General features: G+C 44.5%; 3 protein-coding genes across 5 annotated transcripts in view; all 3 read left to right on the forward strand.

The window, feature by feature from the left end:
• The window catches only part of add2 (adducin 2 (beta)), a 15,279-nt gene extending 9,045 nt beyond the window's left edge, over positions 1–6,234 (forward strand). Inside the window, exons 8-15 of one of the 2 annotated variants that reach the window (XM_083673126.1) lie at positions 467–565; positions 885–1,061; positions 1,550–1,795; positions 2,763–2,876; positions 2,976–3,062; positions 3,416–3,542; positions 4,090–4,173; positions 4,939–6,234. In XM_083673126.1, the coding sequence (XP_083529252.1) occupies positions 467–565; positions 885–1,061; positions 1,550–1,795; positions 2,763–2,876; positions 2,976–3,062; positions 3,416–3,542; positions 4,090–4,173; positions 4,939–5,213 (1,209 nt within the window). In that variant the 3' untranslated portion in view covers positions 5,214–6,234. The remainder of the gene's footprint in view (positions 1–466; positions 566–884; positions 1,062–1,549; positions 1,796–2,762; positions 2,877–2,975; positions 3,063–3,415; positions 3,543–4,089; positions 4,174–4,938) is intronic. The other variant, XM_083673127.1, reaches the window with a different exon arrangement.
• Positions 6,235–6,547: 313 nt separating this feature from the next.
• On the forward strand, positions 6,548–9,857 carry snrnp27 (small nuclear ribonucleoprotein 27 (U4/U6.U5)). 2 transcript variants are annotated; one of them, XM_083674234.1, is made up of 7 exons: positions 6,548–6,697; positions 7,224–7,307; positions 7,433–7,565; positions 7,837–7,949; positions 8,196–8,275; positions 9,015–9,079; positions 9,501–9,857. In XM_083674234.1, exons 1-7 carry the CDS (start codon positions 6,655–6,657, stop codon positions 9,553–9,555), a joined length of 573 nt encoding a protein of 190 aa, XP_083530360.1. In that variant the 5' UTR covers positions 6,548–6,654; the 3' UTR covers positions 9,556–9,857. The 2 variants fall into 2 exon arrangements, with proteins under 2 accessions (XP_083530360.1, XP_083530361.1); XM_083674235.1 differs by lacking the exon at positions 7,224–7,307.
• A 1,853-nt stretch (positions 9,858–11,710) lies between these two features.
• mxd1 (MAX dimerization protein 1) overlaps positions 11,711–15,000 on the forward strand; it is a 12,558-nt gene continuing 9,268 nt past the window's right edge. Inside the window, exons 1-2 of the mRNA XM_083672738.1 lie at positions 11,711–12,325; positions 13,014–13,113. Coding sequence (XP_083528864.1) covers positions 12,259–12,325; positions 13,014–13,113 — 167 coding nt within the window. The 5' untranslated portion in view covers positions 11,711–12,258. The remainder of the gene's footprint in view (positions 12,326–13,013; positions 13,114–15,000) is intronic.

The raw sequence follows: 15,000 nt of genomic DNA on the forward strand, positions 1-15,000 counted from the left end.
AGGAGGTTAGAGAACCGGAGGAGGTAAGAGAACCGGAGGAGGTTAGAGAACCGGAGGAGGTGAGAGCAGCGTGTCGCCGGCCAGGCATGTGATTTGGGGCTGACACAGCTTGTGGCTCTCACAAGGGGCTGCTGCGGTAAGTTCTCCATCTCCATGAATAGAGAAAACACAGCCAGAGTCAAAAACCCTGTCGGACAAAGAACATACTGTTAAACAACAGCGATGACGAGGCAGAGAAAGGGAGAGAGGGTTGACATTCCCACTTCCCATCCCATTTCGTCATCCCATCCTATTGGGTTGCTGCCTAATGATATATAACGTTTGGGAAATACGTCCGTACTGTATACAAAATAGAGCAGGAATAGAGAAGGAAAAAAGGTAAAATGCTAAAAGTGAGGTAAGAAGGTGAAATGTGGTTGTGAGTGTGCTTTTCTCTGTTTAAGTGACCTATGACCTTTATCCCCAGGTGCTGGTACTTCGAAACCATGGCATTGTGGCCCTGGGAGAGTCAGTGGAGGAAGCTTTCTACACCATCTACCACATCCAGGCTGCCTGTCAGATTCAAGTAAGACACAAATACTGACATTGCTTCGAGGCACATAACTCTGCCACACTCAAAAGGAGAGAGAGAGAAAGAGGGGGGGGGGGGGGTGAGAGAGGGTGAGAGAGAGAGAGAGAGAGAGAGAGAGAAAGAAAGAGAAAGAAAGAGAACAGTCATTACTCATAGATGTTGAACTCAGTGCCCATTAGAGAGAGAGAGAGAAAGAGAGCATGCGTAGGTTTGCCTGTTTCACGCCTGAGTTGCTTGCCCTTGCCCTGGTACCCTTGTACAGTACCAGTGCCAAACACAGTGCAGCTGATGCAATCCTGCGTTGTGCCTACAGGTGTCAGCATTGTGCAGCGCCGGTGGGGAGCAGAACCTGATCATGCTGGACCGGACCACCCAGAGACCCAACCCAACCGGTACTGTGGGCTGGGCCGGCTCCACGTTCGGACCCCTGACCAAGACCCGACTCGGGGAGCATGAGTTCGAGGCTCTCATGAGGACCCTGGACAACCTGGTGAGACACATACATAGTGTTTGAAAAAAACAAAGACATAAAAAAAAATAAAAGAATAGAGACATCTCTAGTCTAGTGTCTTGGTAATGGGGAAAGCCATTTAGAAAGGGTCGATAAAATGGATTTTAGGAAATAACATGCCATGCGCTGTACTGGAAGGGAAAGGTCTTTACATACAGATGACTTTCACCCCCCCAGGGTCTTTTCAATATACAGCCATCACTCATTTCTGGTCCTCTGTGGCTCAGTTGGTAGAGCATGGCGCTTAGGTTGGGGGTTTGATTCCCGCTGGGACCATATATACTGAAATGTATGCACTTACTGCAATATAAGTCGCTTTGGATAAAAGCGTCAGCTAAATGGCACATATATATATTATATATATCACAGTACTGGCTATACAGTACTATACAGTAAAGGACACGGGACTTAAGACACTTAAGGCATTACCTACAGTATGTGAACCTATCCTCTCTTCACCGGACCAGGGTTACCGTACAGGCTACGCCTACCGCTTCCCCGTCCTGCTGGAGCGTTCTCGGACACGGAGGGAGGTGGAGGTGCCCGCCACCGTCACGGCCTTCCAGTTCGAGGAGGAGGGGGTGCTCCCCCTGCCCCGCCAGCACCCCTACGCCCAGCGCCAGCAGCAGGAGAAAACCCGTTGGCTCAACACGCCCAACAGCTACCTGAAGGTGAACCAGGACAAGGACAGCCCGGGCCACCAGCGCACCACAGTAAGAAGGGACCGGGGAGGGAGGGAGGGAGGGAGGGAGGGCGGTGAGGGGGTGGGCTGGGTGGGTGTGTGTGTGGGGGGTGGGAGGGGGAGTAGGAGCTTATCATTTGTTTATGTTATGTCATTTTGGTCAAATATCTTTTCGTAGGTAGGCTAATTCAAGGGTGCGCTTACAGGATCTTTTGTCTTGATGAAAAGGAGAGAGCCGCTCAAAAACAGGGTGTTTGTTTGCTTTACTGAAGTACCTCGGGGAAAGAGATAGCAGAGCAACAGTAATGGAGTCCTTTCAGATGGAACAATACCAAAGACCCTCTTACATCAGTGGGAGGAGACTAGCTCTCCCTCTTTCTCTCTTTCTCTCCTCCCCTGTGCCTCCCACCCTCTGTTTTTCCAGTCCTCTGCATTGCAGGGGAAAGCCCTGTGCTCGTGCTGATTGCTGCAGTGTTAAGTCTGCCCTCTGGTGGCCGAAATGGCTCTTTGCAGATGGTCTCCATCTGCTGAAACAACACTTGATAAACAATGCACTACTTGTGTGACAACACTGTATTGTTATACTGACAAACAATGGATAGGGCTTGATTTCAGTAAAGTATTCACCCATGGTCAAAACATCATGGCAAAATAGGTTTTTACTGATTCAAGATACTTTCTCATCGATTCCAGAAGTCCAAAGTAGCAAAGCAGCAGAACTCTCTATTTTCTCCATATGCTAACTGTATGATAATGCAATCACCATGACAGCCAAGAGAGACACATTTCTCTATCCATAATGCCACGCACTTACACTTTTTGTTTGTTATTTTGTCATTGAAATAACTGTAGCCTATACTCCAGATGATAATAACACCATCTGAAAGCAATTCTAATTGCCTTTATGAGCTACAAGATCCTGTTATGTGATGATCAATATGATGTGGTTCAGGAAGCGGTGCTTCCGTTCAGTAAAACCCTCGTCTCCCTTCCCTCAGTGGCTGAAGACACATGAACTGACACATGGTAGCACTGCCATCAAGATTGAGAACTCAAACCAGTTTATTCCTCTTTTCACCGACCCCCAAGAGGTGCTGGAAACACGAAATAAGGTCAGTCTGCCTTTGCTTCCGTTCAATCAACAATCTTGACACATACAGGTTTGATGATATCAGTCTTTCATTTAACCCCCCCCCCCCTTTTTTTTTTAGATCCGACAGCAGAATCGTCAGGACATGAAGACGGCAGGACCCCAGTCCCAAGTACTAGCCAGTGTCATAACAGATAATAGCCCACCGGTAAGGTTAAAGTAATGTAGTAGCCAGTATTGAAGAGTACTGTAAACATCAATCACCTTTGCCATCAGATGTGTATGTGTAGGCCTACGTGTCTTTCAGCTTTTAGTTCAAATCCGTAGAAATATTGATGTGTATGATGGGAATCAAATGGGGAACCACGCGCAAGGAACATAACACATCTCCTTTTAAAGCCGGAAGCCCTGAGACATGTGTCAAGACTAACCTTGACCTAACGGCGATGAATCATAAAAATGAATGTACCAAGTGAATGACTTGAGAAACCCCATGGGGCAACATTCGCATTCCTAAGGATCGTAATAATATGCTTATGTTTTCCAACTTGCGTCCGTTAGTCTCCAGAAAGTCCTCCGAAACTCCCTCCTGAGCCTGAGACCCCCAACCCCTTTAACCAACTCACAGACCAGGAGCTGGAGGAGTACCGCAAGGAGGTACAGCGGAAACAAGATGGCTCGATGGATGGTATGTCTGCGTCTCATTCACCAGCCCCTTCTTTGATTACGATGATATTCATATTTACATGGGTAAATGTTGTGCGTCTGTGTTGGTGTGTGTGTGTGTGTGTGTGTGTGTGTGTGTGTGTGTGTGTGTGTGTGTGTGTGTGTGTGTGTGTGTGTGTGTGTGTGTGTGTGTGTGTGTGTGTGTGTGTGTGTGTGTGTGCGTGTGTGTGCGTGCGTGTGTCTGTGTAGAATCCTCACAACATCCAAATGTACAAATATATAAATAGAATCCGAGTGACAGATGGGGTTATTCACTCACTGCTGTTAATCCAGGATCTCAAACTGTCCCTCACTTTAAATGTCCTGCCCACCTACTCCTAACTCCCTCTTGTCTTGCTACGCCACCAGCGTTACCTCTTTCACTTATTCCTCACTTTCCTCTTCTCACATTTGTCTCACAACCCTTGCACTGACTTTCTGCTCACAGCTAAATGACTCCCTCCTTACCCCTCACCCCCTCACCCCCTCTCCCCCTTCCCTCTATGTCCCCCTGTGTCCTTGTGTGTCAGATGGGGAGGAGGTGGTGAACGACATGGAGTTCCCCCCAGCTACCTCCCCCACAAAGATCCCTCCCCCCAGCCTCCCACCCACAGGTGAGATCCCCGCGGCGCCACAACAAACAGCTGTGCTTGCTTTGCGTACAGGAGATCTCAGGGCTTCCTCAGTGTCCTACATGCCCAAATGTGGGTCGTCTCCATTGTTTGCTCGTCCCCATGCCTCTTCAACTGCTCATTGACAACCCCTGTTACTCTCGGTGTCATCAAACGCAGTGCCTCAGTCTCTTAAGTGTCTCGTACGGCTCTAGGTTTAGGGAAAAGGTTTTTCCATTGGCTAAACAGTGAGGAAAATGGCTCTCGATAGATTGAGTTGAGGGACTTTCGTACGGTAAGCTCAATGGCCAAGTAACATGGGGTGTCAGTTTTGATGGCATGCGCGGTTGTTATTGTTGTTGTTGTTGTTGTTGTTGTTGTTGTTGTTGTTGACGACGACATAGTTGGGGGTTGTTGTAACTGTGTCACATTCCAGCGCTGTGATGTGACGTTCATCTGTCTCCACACCCACTGTATGTGCCTCTCTCCTTCTGTCTCTGTGTCTGTCTTTGTCTATGTTCCTCTATACTGACTCGTAGGGCTGTCCTCTGGTACTCAGATCTTGTCTCAATAGTAAGTACTGAGAACCCGTAAGACGTCGCACGCTCATTGACTTAGCATGTTGGGCACAAAACGCTATGACACGTCTGCCGTAAACTGTACCATACCATGTGGCTAAACCCTATCCATCCGCCAAGTCTGATTGTTTTTCTGTCTTTGCTTTATTTTTTGTTTTGTTTTGTTTGACCCTGTTAACCCGACGCCAAGATGAGACAAAGACAGACTCCACTGCGGTTCAAAACGGGAAAGGGGAGGATGAGAAGCAGCAGACAGAGGAGCTGGAGAAAGGGATGAAGGCTTTGTCTACCAACGACACTTCGCCTGCCCCACCCTCGACCACCCCTGCTGCCCCTCCCGCCAAGCCCCCCGGCCTCACCCCAGAGGGCTCCCCTTCAAAGTCCCCCTCCAAAAAGAAAAAGAAGTTCAAGGCGCCCTCTTTCCTAAAGAAGAGCAAGAAGCAGAAAGAGAAGGCTGAAACTTGAGGGGGATATAAAGAAAGATTCTGACAACACTCCACTTCTAGCCTCTAGTCTCACTCTTTCACAGACACACACACACACGCACGCACGCACACACACACACAGACATAAACACACACACACACACACACACACATAAAACACACACACAGACATAAACACACACACACACACACACACACACACACACACACCCACACTCACAAGTGCTGTATGGCTCACTCACTCTCACGTCTTTGCGTCCAACTGCTTCTATACTATCACGACCATTTTTTAAATATTGTGTTAAAATATTACTCGCTTTTGGCATAGGACTGGAAATAGAACGAATTCTAATTCTATCATTTTGCGACCCTGGCATTGTTTCAGTACAACTCTTCAATTACATTTAAAGAATCCACAACAATGCAAGATGAAATAGACTCAAGTACATTCCTCATTATGCACCCCCTATTCATTAAAAATAAGTCAATTCACTGGACACACATGTATATACACATATGTTGCCTCCTCATAGGCACCTTCTGCTCATGTTTATTAGTTTCTCAGATGAATGTCACAGGTATGTAATGTGTGAGCACAGGTGCAGTACTAAACACATATGCAGCTATGATAATGTGCTCTTTATTGACTGAAAGCTGGTTCCACTTAAACTAATTACTCAAGTCATTAAAATAGCAGGGACAAATAAATAACTGCTGAATTTAAAGCTCTTAACATTAAACTGACTGCTATAAATGCCACTAATACCAAGGATATAAGCATTATGAAAGAATCTTTTTGTTGCTTGATGATGCAATTGAAGCCCAACTCTGAAAGGCACTAAACATTCCACTTCTCTCATTTTCTTTAAAATGTATGTGTACAAAATACCTCTTTACAGCTGTAATTATTTTTATGATCAGTAGCTGTTATCAAAATGCTGTGGTGATGCGTGATATCTGTTGGTTTTTAATTTATTTATTAGTGAAAGTTGCAAGGTTAAAATGTACCCGTCATTAAAGATCACTTGATTTCAATCCAATTTAGTTTGATCTGTTTGATTCTCTTGACAATTTGCTACATTGTGTGTGTGTGTGTGTGTGTGTGTGTGTGTGTCAGGCACTGGCAAGTATTCATATTCGTGTATGAAATGTCAAGATCATAACATTGGTCTTGACCCTTTCCACAACCTTCCTCATTCTAAATATTGGGTGGCAGATGTTATGACCAAAAAGGGTTTCTAACCAAATGAACTTAGAACACAGTTCCACTCCACCCCGGTAGGTGGTATCCAACCTATACCCCGCTGACGGTGCGATGTTGAGCTTCCGTCACTTTTGTGTTTTGGCAAAGACGTTTCGGCCATTGATGATCAGAAGAACAGCCGTGAGTCGCTGATGACAAACGGCTGAAATTGGGTCCTTCCAAACCATTCGAAGAGCTACTCTTGGAGGCAACAGAAATGGGTCGAAGTAGAAGCCGATCTCCGGCACCAACAAGACGAGGTTTGTAGCTCCTCAGCCACGCCGAGAACGAGTCCCTCTGTCTGGTGTAGTAGTGTTGTTGTTAACCAACTACGCACACAGCTAGCTAGCTAAGTTAGACTAGTAACTCATGCAAACTAGTAGTTTGTCTAATAGTCACCAGCCGAAGTCGCCTCTACAGGCTTTATATCTGACATTTGTACAAAAGCCTCCAGAGGCGACGTCGGCGATCATCAATCCACCTGTCTCTCAATTTCTCTAGGTATTTTAGTCCGGGCTAGTTAGATGAATCTAGGCCCTACCATTGACTTCTGTTCTGGCTTGCTCGCCACTATGATGTGCAACTGAACTGTTTCTACTTAACGTTAGTAACCAATTATTAATATTGTTTCTATCTATCTATCTCTATCTATCTCATAGGATTCAGTTGTTTGGTACAGTTTCTAATAAACCGCACTGATCTTAGGTTAGCTAGGCTACCTGTATTTATTTCTATGGGATAGGGCTAGCCAAATTAAAGCTGCATTCTGCTTTTTTTGTCCACCAGCGCCGCTCGAGAGCAAAAAGGTCCCCATTATTGAATCTCACGGGTCCGACAAGGGCACAGTCTCCATGCCCAATAAGCGGAACCGTAGGAATTTTACACATAACCTGTCAAACATCCTTCTGGAGGGTTCTTGGGAGGAATACTTGTAGAACAATCAGACACAGATGTTTTCTTCTCACTGTTTGCCTCTCACTGTTTGTTTTCTGCAGAGAGACGACGTTCTCGCTCCGGCTCAAGAGATCGTGAGCGAAGACGCAGGGATAGGGAACGCTCCCGGTCTCGGGACAGGGACCGGGACCGACGGAGGAGCCGCTCCCGCTCTCCTCCCAGGCGACGCTCAAGGTGAGAGATTAGGATTTTTTTTATTGAGTGTCCATTCAACTGAAGGATTGACAATTGTCAATTTTTTTCCCCACCACTCAATTTTTGGTCATCTTAACTGATCTGTTAATGGACTAAGACATCAATTTAGAACACCTTGATGGAGCTGCTCAACTAGCAGTCTAGCCCCATCAGACTAGGCTACTATTTCACTCCCGGTCCAGTTGATGTGGCCCTTTCCTAGTCTAGATAATAGATAAGTCCTCCAGCCATCTTTGCCTTCTCTGCACAGGTCTCCTCGCCGCCACCTCTCCTCCTCCCTCTCTCCTCAGAGGCAAAAAGAAAGACGTGATGAGGACAGAAAGGACGGCAAGGACAAGCCCATGAAGGAACATAAGATTTCAGGTGATTAATATTCTCAGTGCTATAATAATAATATATATATGCCATTTAGCTGACGCTTTTATCCAAAGCGACTTACATTGCAGTGAGTGCATAAAATTCAGTATATATGGTCCCAGCGGGAATCAAACCCACAACCTAAGCGTTGTTGCACCATGCTCACCCAACTGACCACAGTGCTTGTGTGTGAGGACATTTAAAAAACACGCTTTGCTTGTTCAGTGTCTATAATTGTGCATTGTTGTGCAGAGGAAGACATGGAGGGGAAAACAGAAGAGGAGATTGAGATGATGAAAATGATGGGATTCGGAAACTTTAACACCACAAAGGTGAGTGTTCTGGGCCTGCCCTGCTTTCAAAATGAATACATTCACATAACAAGGAGTGCTGGCAAGTCCAACATGAGGGTAAACGCTTGCCTGGAACTGTGCATTTCACCACAAGGGGGCAATGTTAACCTAAGTTCATAGAACTTAGAGGCTATACAGCCGACTAGTACAGGGAACTTCGGGAACAGCGTACACACAGATTTATTTATAATAATTTGGTAGGAGTCTTGTCGGACCGAGGTGATTGTTAGAAGAAAGCACTGTAGCTACACCTGACTCCCTTCATGTGTGCCATGCATCACACTTGCATAAAGGCCTATCATTTATGACAAGGGAATAGGAACTAGAGTGTTCCTGCAAGCATGGGTGATTGGGGGGGGGAGCAAGTTATGCTCATGCAATTTGTAAATGCATCATCTCTAATTTGTGAGAGCAATAAGTCCCGTTTTGTAACTGCTGTTAGCTTGTGTCTGTTTATAGCTTTGCCAGAGTAACAATAACAGTCTGTGAATGTGTCCACATTTTCATCACCGCGTACAAAATAGAACGGCAGTGAATCATGCCAGCCTATATACACGTTTGTCGGTTTGCCTTTTTAATGCGAGAGGAAGTTACCTTTGTCACAGTTGGAAGTTAGGAATATGACTGAAGAACAGACTGTGATGTATTTGATGGGGGGGGGGGCACACCCAGTCCACCTGTCTGACGGGTTAACGTGGTGAACTGTCTTTGCAAACAGGGGAGGAAGACTGACGGAGCGGTCAACGCACATGCTATCAACGTGTCCCAGAAGAGGAAATACAGGTGTGTGTGTGTGTGGCTTGTTTTTACATATGGTGTTCAAAATTGGGTGGAGCTGTAGTTGTGGTAAACATATATGAAACCGGAGACAGCCTTAGCATTTAGGATACGTTTCCCCTGTCTGGGGTCTACCGTTGCTTTTATTCTTTACAGTCAGTCCTATTTCAGGCCACCCAGTAAGAGAAAATGTTGTTGACATTAAGAGGCGTAGAGAGAGGCCAGTTTGTTTCGTACATTTACACTGTCGACCGCGAGGCATACAGTCCTCCTCGATATCGAACGGTCTGACTCGTCGCAGCCAATCACCTCGGCAGGTGTTTCCATGCCGAGATCGGCTTTCCTATTGGTGGTTGATGATGTAATGTACAAGTGCTGCAAGGGTAGCAATGATGTCATGTTATTCTTTTTTTTCCTCTCCTTTTAGGCAGTACATGAACAGAAAAGGTGGATTTAACAGACCTCTAGATTTCATTGCTTGAAGCAGGATGAGCAGGAGAGATTCATCCGAGTTCTGCAACTTCCCATTGATAGTTGTGGTCTTCCTTGACTGTGATGTTGCTTATTGTCGTGATAGTTTTTTTTTTTTTTTTTTTTTTTTCAAGGATGTATTTCGTTTATTGATCCTCCCTATGCAACTGATTATAGTACAGCTAAATGGTTCATAACCACAGTGAGTCCTTCTTATTCTAAGGATGAGCCATGTTGACAGTGCATGGTCAATGTGTTTTTGAGGGTTCATTTTAAGGTGTTTTTCATTTAAATAAAAAATGTGAAAGGAAAACTGAGTATTCATCTATTTTTTTTTATTTGTTTACATATAAAAGTGTATGTTGAAATGTAGTTCCAAGATTGCTCTTTTTGTAATTAATTTCCCAAAGTCCCATGACAGTTGGAAGCTTTATCCTTGCAGAGATTATATTTGATTAAAAGCATCCTCACCTAATGATTATGACCATTGATTCTTGAGGAATACAACTTAGAAATGCCACATGACCTTAGTTCAACTGTTTTCAGAGGGTTGTACTATGAAGCTAGCTATACATGTTAGCAGACTTGAGTTGTCAGCAAGTTCAGGTTCAGGTTCAGGTTCAGACTTCCTCGCTGTCACGAACGCGGATCCTATTCAACACCTGCTGCTAATTCAAGCCAGACTTGAGTCGTGCTGCCTCTCAGTCGATGGGCCACGTCCAGCGAATCGAACACTGACTTCAATGCAGAAAGCAATGAGTCTGTGCCACACTTTGATTGTTGCCTAAATCAATGAGCGTCTGCTAACTCAGCTTGCTTAAAACAACCATCAAGGCACGTCCGTGCGTTAGGAAACTTTTTATTGAGTAAACCGTTCATGTGAACACCATACTGTACAGTATCAATTGCATTATGTTATTTTACTCTTGTCAGCCATGTATCAGGTAAAATGTTTACGATGTTTTAGCATATTTGGTAAATATTTGTTTTTGCTGTCTTTTGTACAATAAACCTCTGATATGGTTTTAATGAAATTATGCAATTATTTGCGAGACGGGGGATGATTTGGGGGGCGTGGCATAGAGCAGCATAATATGTAGTTCGCCTGCCCCAGAGGATATAGCAGAATAAATTGCTAAAGTAATCTACCTGGCTAAAGGGTTCGCCACCTTCGTGACATAAATTATGTAGAGTTGGAGTTAAATTTGGCCAAAGTACTTGTTTTACTACATTGTTTGTAAACAATGCAATTGTAAACAAACACTGTATAGTTTCAAAACATGGTTAAAACCATCATTTACATCTCATGGATGGTCAGTCCTTGCATCCATAACTATGAATTTGAGAGTGGTGACATTTCTCCAGCCCCATCCCTCAGCTGTCTACCAAAAAAGTGGCGGGGAGTCCGCTTTGTTGTTGTTTAAATTACAGATTGCACCTTTAATCACACATCCCTTTGCTCTGAACCTTTATTTATACTTTGTTGAATCTGAGGTTTTGTACAAGATATGAAATCAACAGACAATTTGCCTTGCCTTGGCTACAATAAGATATATTTTTTTGCAGGACACAACTTGCTTCCGCATTATCCTCATATTACCTCAAAGGCACTGTCAAAGGCAGACCAATAGTAACGCAGCATGTGAATTTGGCCAATCGCTGAACTCGAAATAAGGCAAACAAGAGCGCCAACCCACAGTGTTCTCGACCAATCGCTGCGATACACAGCGAAAACAACACGTCAGTGGGGCGTGGTCTTCCACACAAACAGGGGTGTTGCCAGGGCCGCTCGTGGAACATGTTGACAAATCGCTAGCAGTCGAACTGAAAACCAACCAATGACAGCACTTCGATACACTCGTTGGTGTTAACGGATAAGAAACTGAGTTCATTCTGGCTCTGCGATGGGTTGAACGCATACTCTGGTTCTAGGCAGTCTTGGAGCCAAAATGGCCGAAATAGTGTACCAGTTGCACATTACCCCGGATATATGACGCCCCTATTGGTCAGAGCGACGGTTTTAACGTCAAATCAGAAATATATTTACTATTTTTGATAACCAATGGCTTCACTGCTCACATAATGTTTCTGGCAAAAGTACAGTAGCGTCGGTCAGATCAACACTGTTGCAGGGTAGCCACTAATTCTGAAGCATTTATCATAAACACAGTTGATGTCAGTGTCAGTCCGCGATCTGCCGAGCTCCAGACGTCTGTCCCACGATTAACTACCAGCATTTACTAGTCAGGCAGATCATTTATTCGACAAAGCTGCAAAAACGTTAGCTATCTTGTGCAGCTTTAACGGTATTTGGTTGTTTTTTTTGAGTATCCCTCGGTTGTCATTTTTACTTTGTCAACAAAGCTTGGCCTGAGCTCCTTCCTTCTTACTTGATAGCGACTTTTACCAAAACGTCTATCTAGAGTCGAGCTAGCTGGTTAGCACTGAGAGCCAGCATTATCAACCAAACGACATTTGACAAAAAAATAATAATTTATCCAGCTAAATAAACTCGCGAGCTGATCGGTGCAGTATCACTCACACTAACCGACTTGTATTACCGAGAATTTGCCTTGCAAGTGATCGTCTTGCTTATTTTCATCCTCACTGAAAAACCAACACAGGGACAGACAGCCTACCTAACCAGCTACAAGCAGGTTGTTGTGTACTAAATTCTGACCTGGATTGTCATTTTATCGGTGTTGTTGTTGAAAATGGCGGCGATCGAAATGGTGCAGATGTTGATCGAAGCAGCCGAGTACCTTGAACGCAGAGAAAGAGGTATAGTATTTTTTAACGCTATATTATGCTTTGTGTATTTTTGATAAATGATTGGTGAGCTTCCCTGCTCCGATTCATGGCAGTCAATACACTCCTTCTTGATCAATCAATTTTTACCTAACAATATCATGTTAATTATCTGTCATAACACTGACAGAAAGGTACCAATAAGCCTTATTATTTGCTTTCCCTTTTTTGTGGAGGAACTGTAAGTTGGCACCGCTGGGGAAATACACAGTGCAGGGTAAAGCAAATGTTGGCATATTTGCATGCAAGCAGAAATGAGCATGTTTTGAGAAAGACGTGCATATTTTTGCCATAATTCATCCAGCTTTAAGTCCTTGCAAGCCGTGTTAGATTTGATCAAGAGCTGGTCTTATCCAAGCGGTTCCCCCTCCCTTCCCTCTGTTGTGGTTTGGCTAGATAGCGGGTTTACTACAGTTCAGATGACATCATTGCCTAAAGAGACGAAAATAATCATTTTTATTCGTTTATCATAAGCTATTTCGCCGAACAGGTGATCAAGATAATACGTTGCATCCCTAAAACACCTGGATAGGTCTACAGTATTCCCTCTCCTCAATTGTCATGGTCCTGATCAGGTTTTTATTGGATTGTGTATCGTTGCATGTCTTGTATTATGAATTACAGCAGTGTGACTAACTCCATATTGCTGATTTGTTTGCAGAAGCTGAGCATGGCTACGCCTCCATGTTACCTTTCACCAGCAGCAAAGAAAGGGACAGCTTGAAAAGGAAAAATAAAAGCAAGAAAAACTCAAGTAGCAGGTACAGTCACATGACCTAATTGTTTGACGACTACCCTGTGTTACCATAACCTGCAGCAGTGGGATCCAGATTGAGCAGGACCTCAGTTTTTCAGACATCATGGGTTCGGTTCGGTTCGGTTCGGTTCTAAAACGTACAACTCCTCATTCCCCCGCATGACTCCGTTTCCCTAATCATATAGTTTGGACGCAACATGTCAAACATGTCAACAAGCGATGGTATGAATGAAATATATGCAAATACCCAATCAAATCAATTAGAAATTGATGTGAAACCAATGATTTCAGTTCACAAAGCCTTCTGGCCCCATTTGCAATGTGCAAAAAAATTGTAATATTTGGAGCAAAGTCGGCCATCTTTACCTTCATATTTCTAATAGATGCAATGAGAGATAATCGAATGGGAGTTTTGAATACGGAGTGTAGTGACATGCAATACATTTTCAGACTGTGATGGAATCATTACAGTTTTCTCAAAATCATTGTTAAAATCAAGCTATAACACAAAATCATGCTGTGGAGTATTCTGAGTTGTAAGGTATTTGTTGCTCTGCTCAGCACTGTTTGCTGAATCAAGGTGTGTGTGTGTCTTGTGTGTCTTGTGTGTCTTGCGTGTCTTGCGTGTCTTGCGTGTCTTGCTTGTCTTGCTTGTCTTGCTTGTCTTGTGTTTTCCCCGTTTTTGGGCCCCTATTTTTGCCCAGTGTTACAGACAGGGATTCAACAGAGGCAAGAAGACACAATATCAAACCAGATCGAGGTCAATTCAAGGTGTCTGCAGACTGCAGTCACCCTTCTCCTGGAGGGACGACCTGTTGTCCCGTCGTTATCCAGATTACCAAGACACCTTGCTGTGAATCCAGCCCCCTATCTAATCTATGTCAGGATGTCTGTCTGGCTGTGGCCGGTAACTCTAGATAACGGACTATTAAACAGGGGTAAAGGAGGGGTCGTGCCTCTATTTATACCTTAGCCTGCGTTGTAATTGGAAACCTGATGTTATTCAAATATTTGGTTTGGCCTGTTAGGACGCTTCGTTCTCTGTACTTGACAGAGGCACAGCTAGGCTGCACGCACACACTCACACTCACTCACACACACTTACACACACACTCACACACTCACACACTCACACTCACACTCACACTCACACTCACACACACACACAGATTTATGACCTCTTCCTTTTTTAATCATAACATTGCAACTATTCTGGCCAAACATATTCTGCATTCTTTAGTGTCTAGTACCAGTCATGAATGTAATTATGAGCGACATAGGCTATGCAGTAATCAGGATTATTTGCAAGAGGATTTGATACCGCCTCACAAAAGCTTTGCTTTTGAACAGCATTTATGCCAACAACATACCACAACCCGCCCTTTGATACTCCCATTCCACTATTGTTGATATGAAGCAGCTAGCGTTGGGTTGTTAAATCAGATTTCTGCTAAGCTTAACATTTGTGTCGTGCCCCACAAACCCCCCCAAGTCATGTCAGTTGGGACTGCTCACTGCTCTGTGAGCTATAACACATGATTATAACACACATGATAACGGCATTGCAGCCACACATGCAATTCATGAGAGGGTTCCCAGTATAATCTTGTCGATTGAAAATAGTATCACGTTGACCCCTGCTCTCCAGTATCGCACAGACTATGACTGAACCGTTGGTTAGGATGGAATTTGTGCCTAAAAGGCACATCATTGAGGAATAGCCTCTCCAAAACCCTTTGTGAAATGTAGGGCAGGCAACCCATTTTCACGTCAGTCGACTCATATCTGCACTGGAAAAGCCCTCACTCCAGCCCTCTGGTTCCTCTTGGTGTTGCTTCCCGATGGTGTGTGTGTGTGGGCATGTGTGTGTGTGTGTGTGTGTGTGTGGGGG

This window comes from Argentina silus (assembly GCF_951799395.1).
Source record: "Argentina silus genome assembly, chromosome: 7".
NCBI classification, from domain to species: Eukaryota; Metazoa; Chordata; class Actinopteri; order Argentiniformes; family Argentinidae; genus Argentina; species Argentina silus.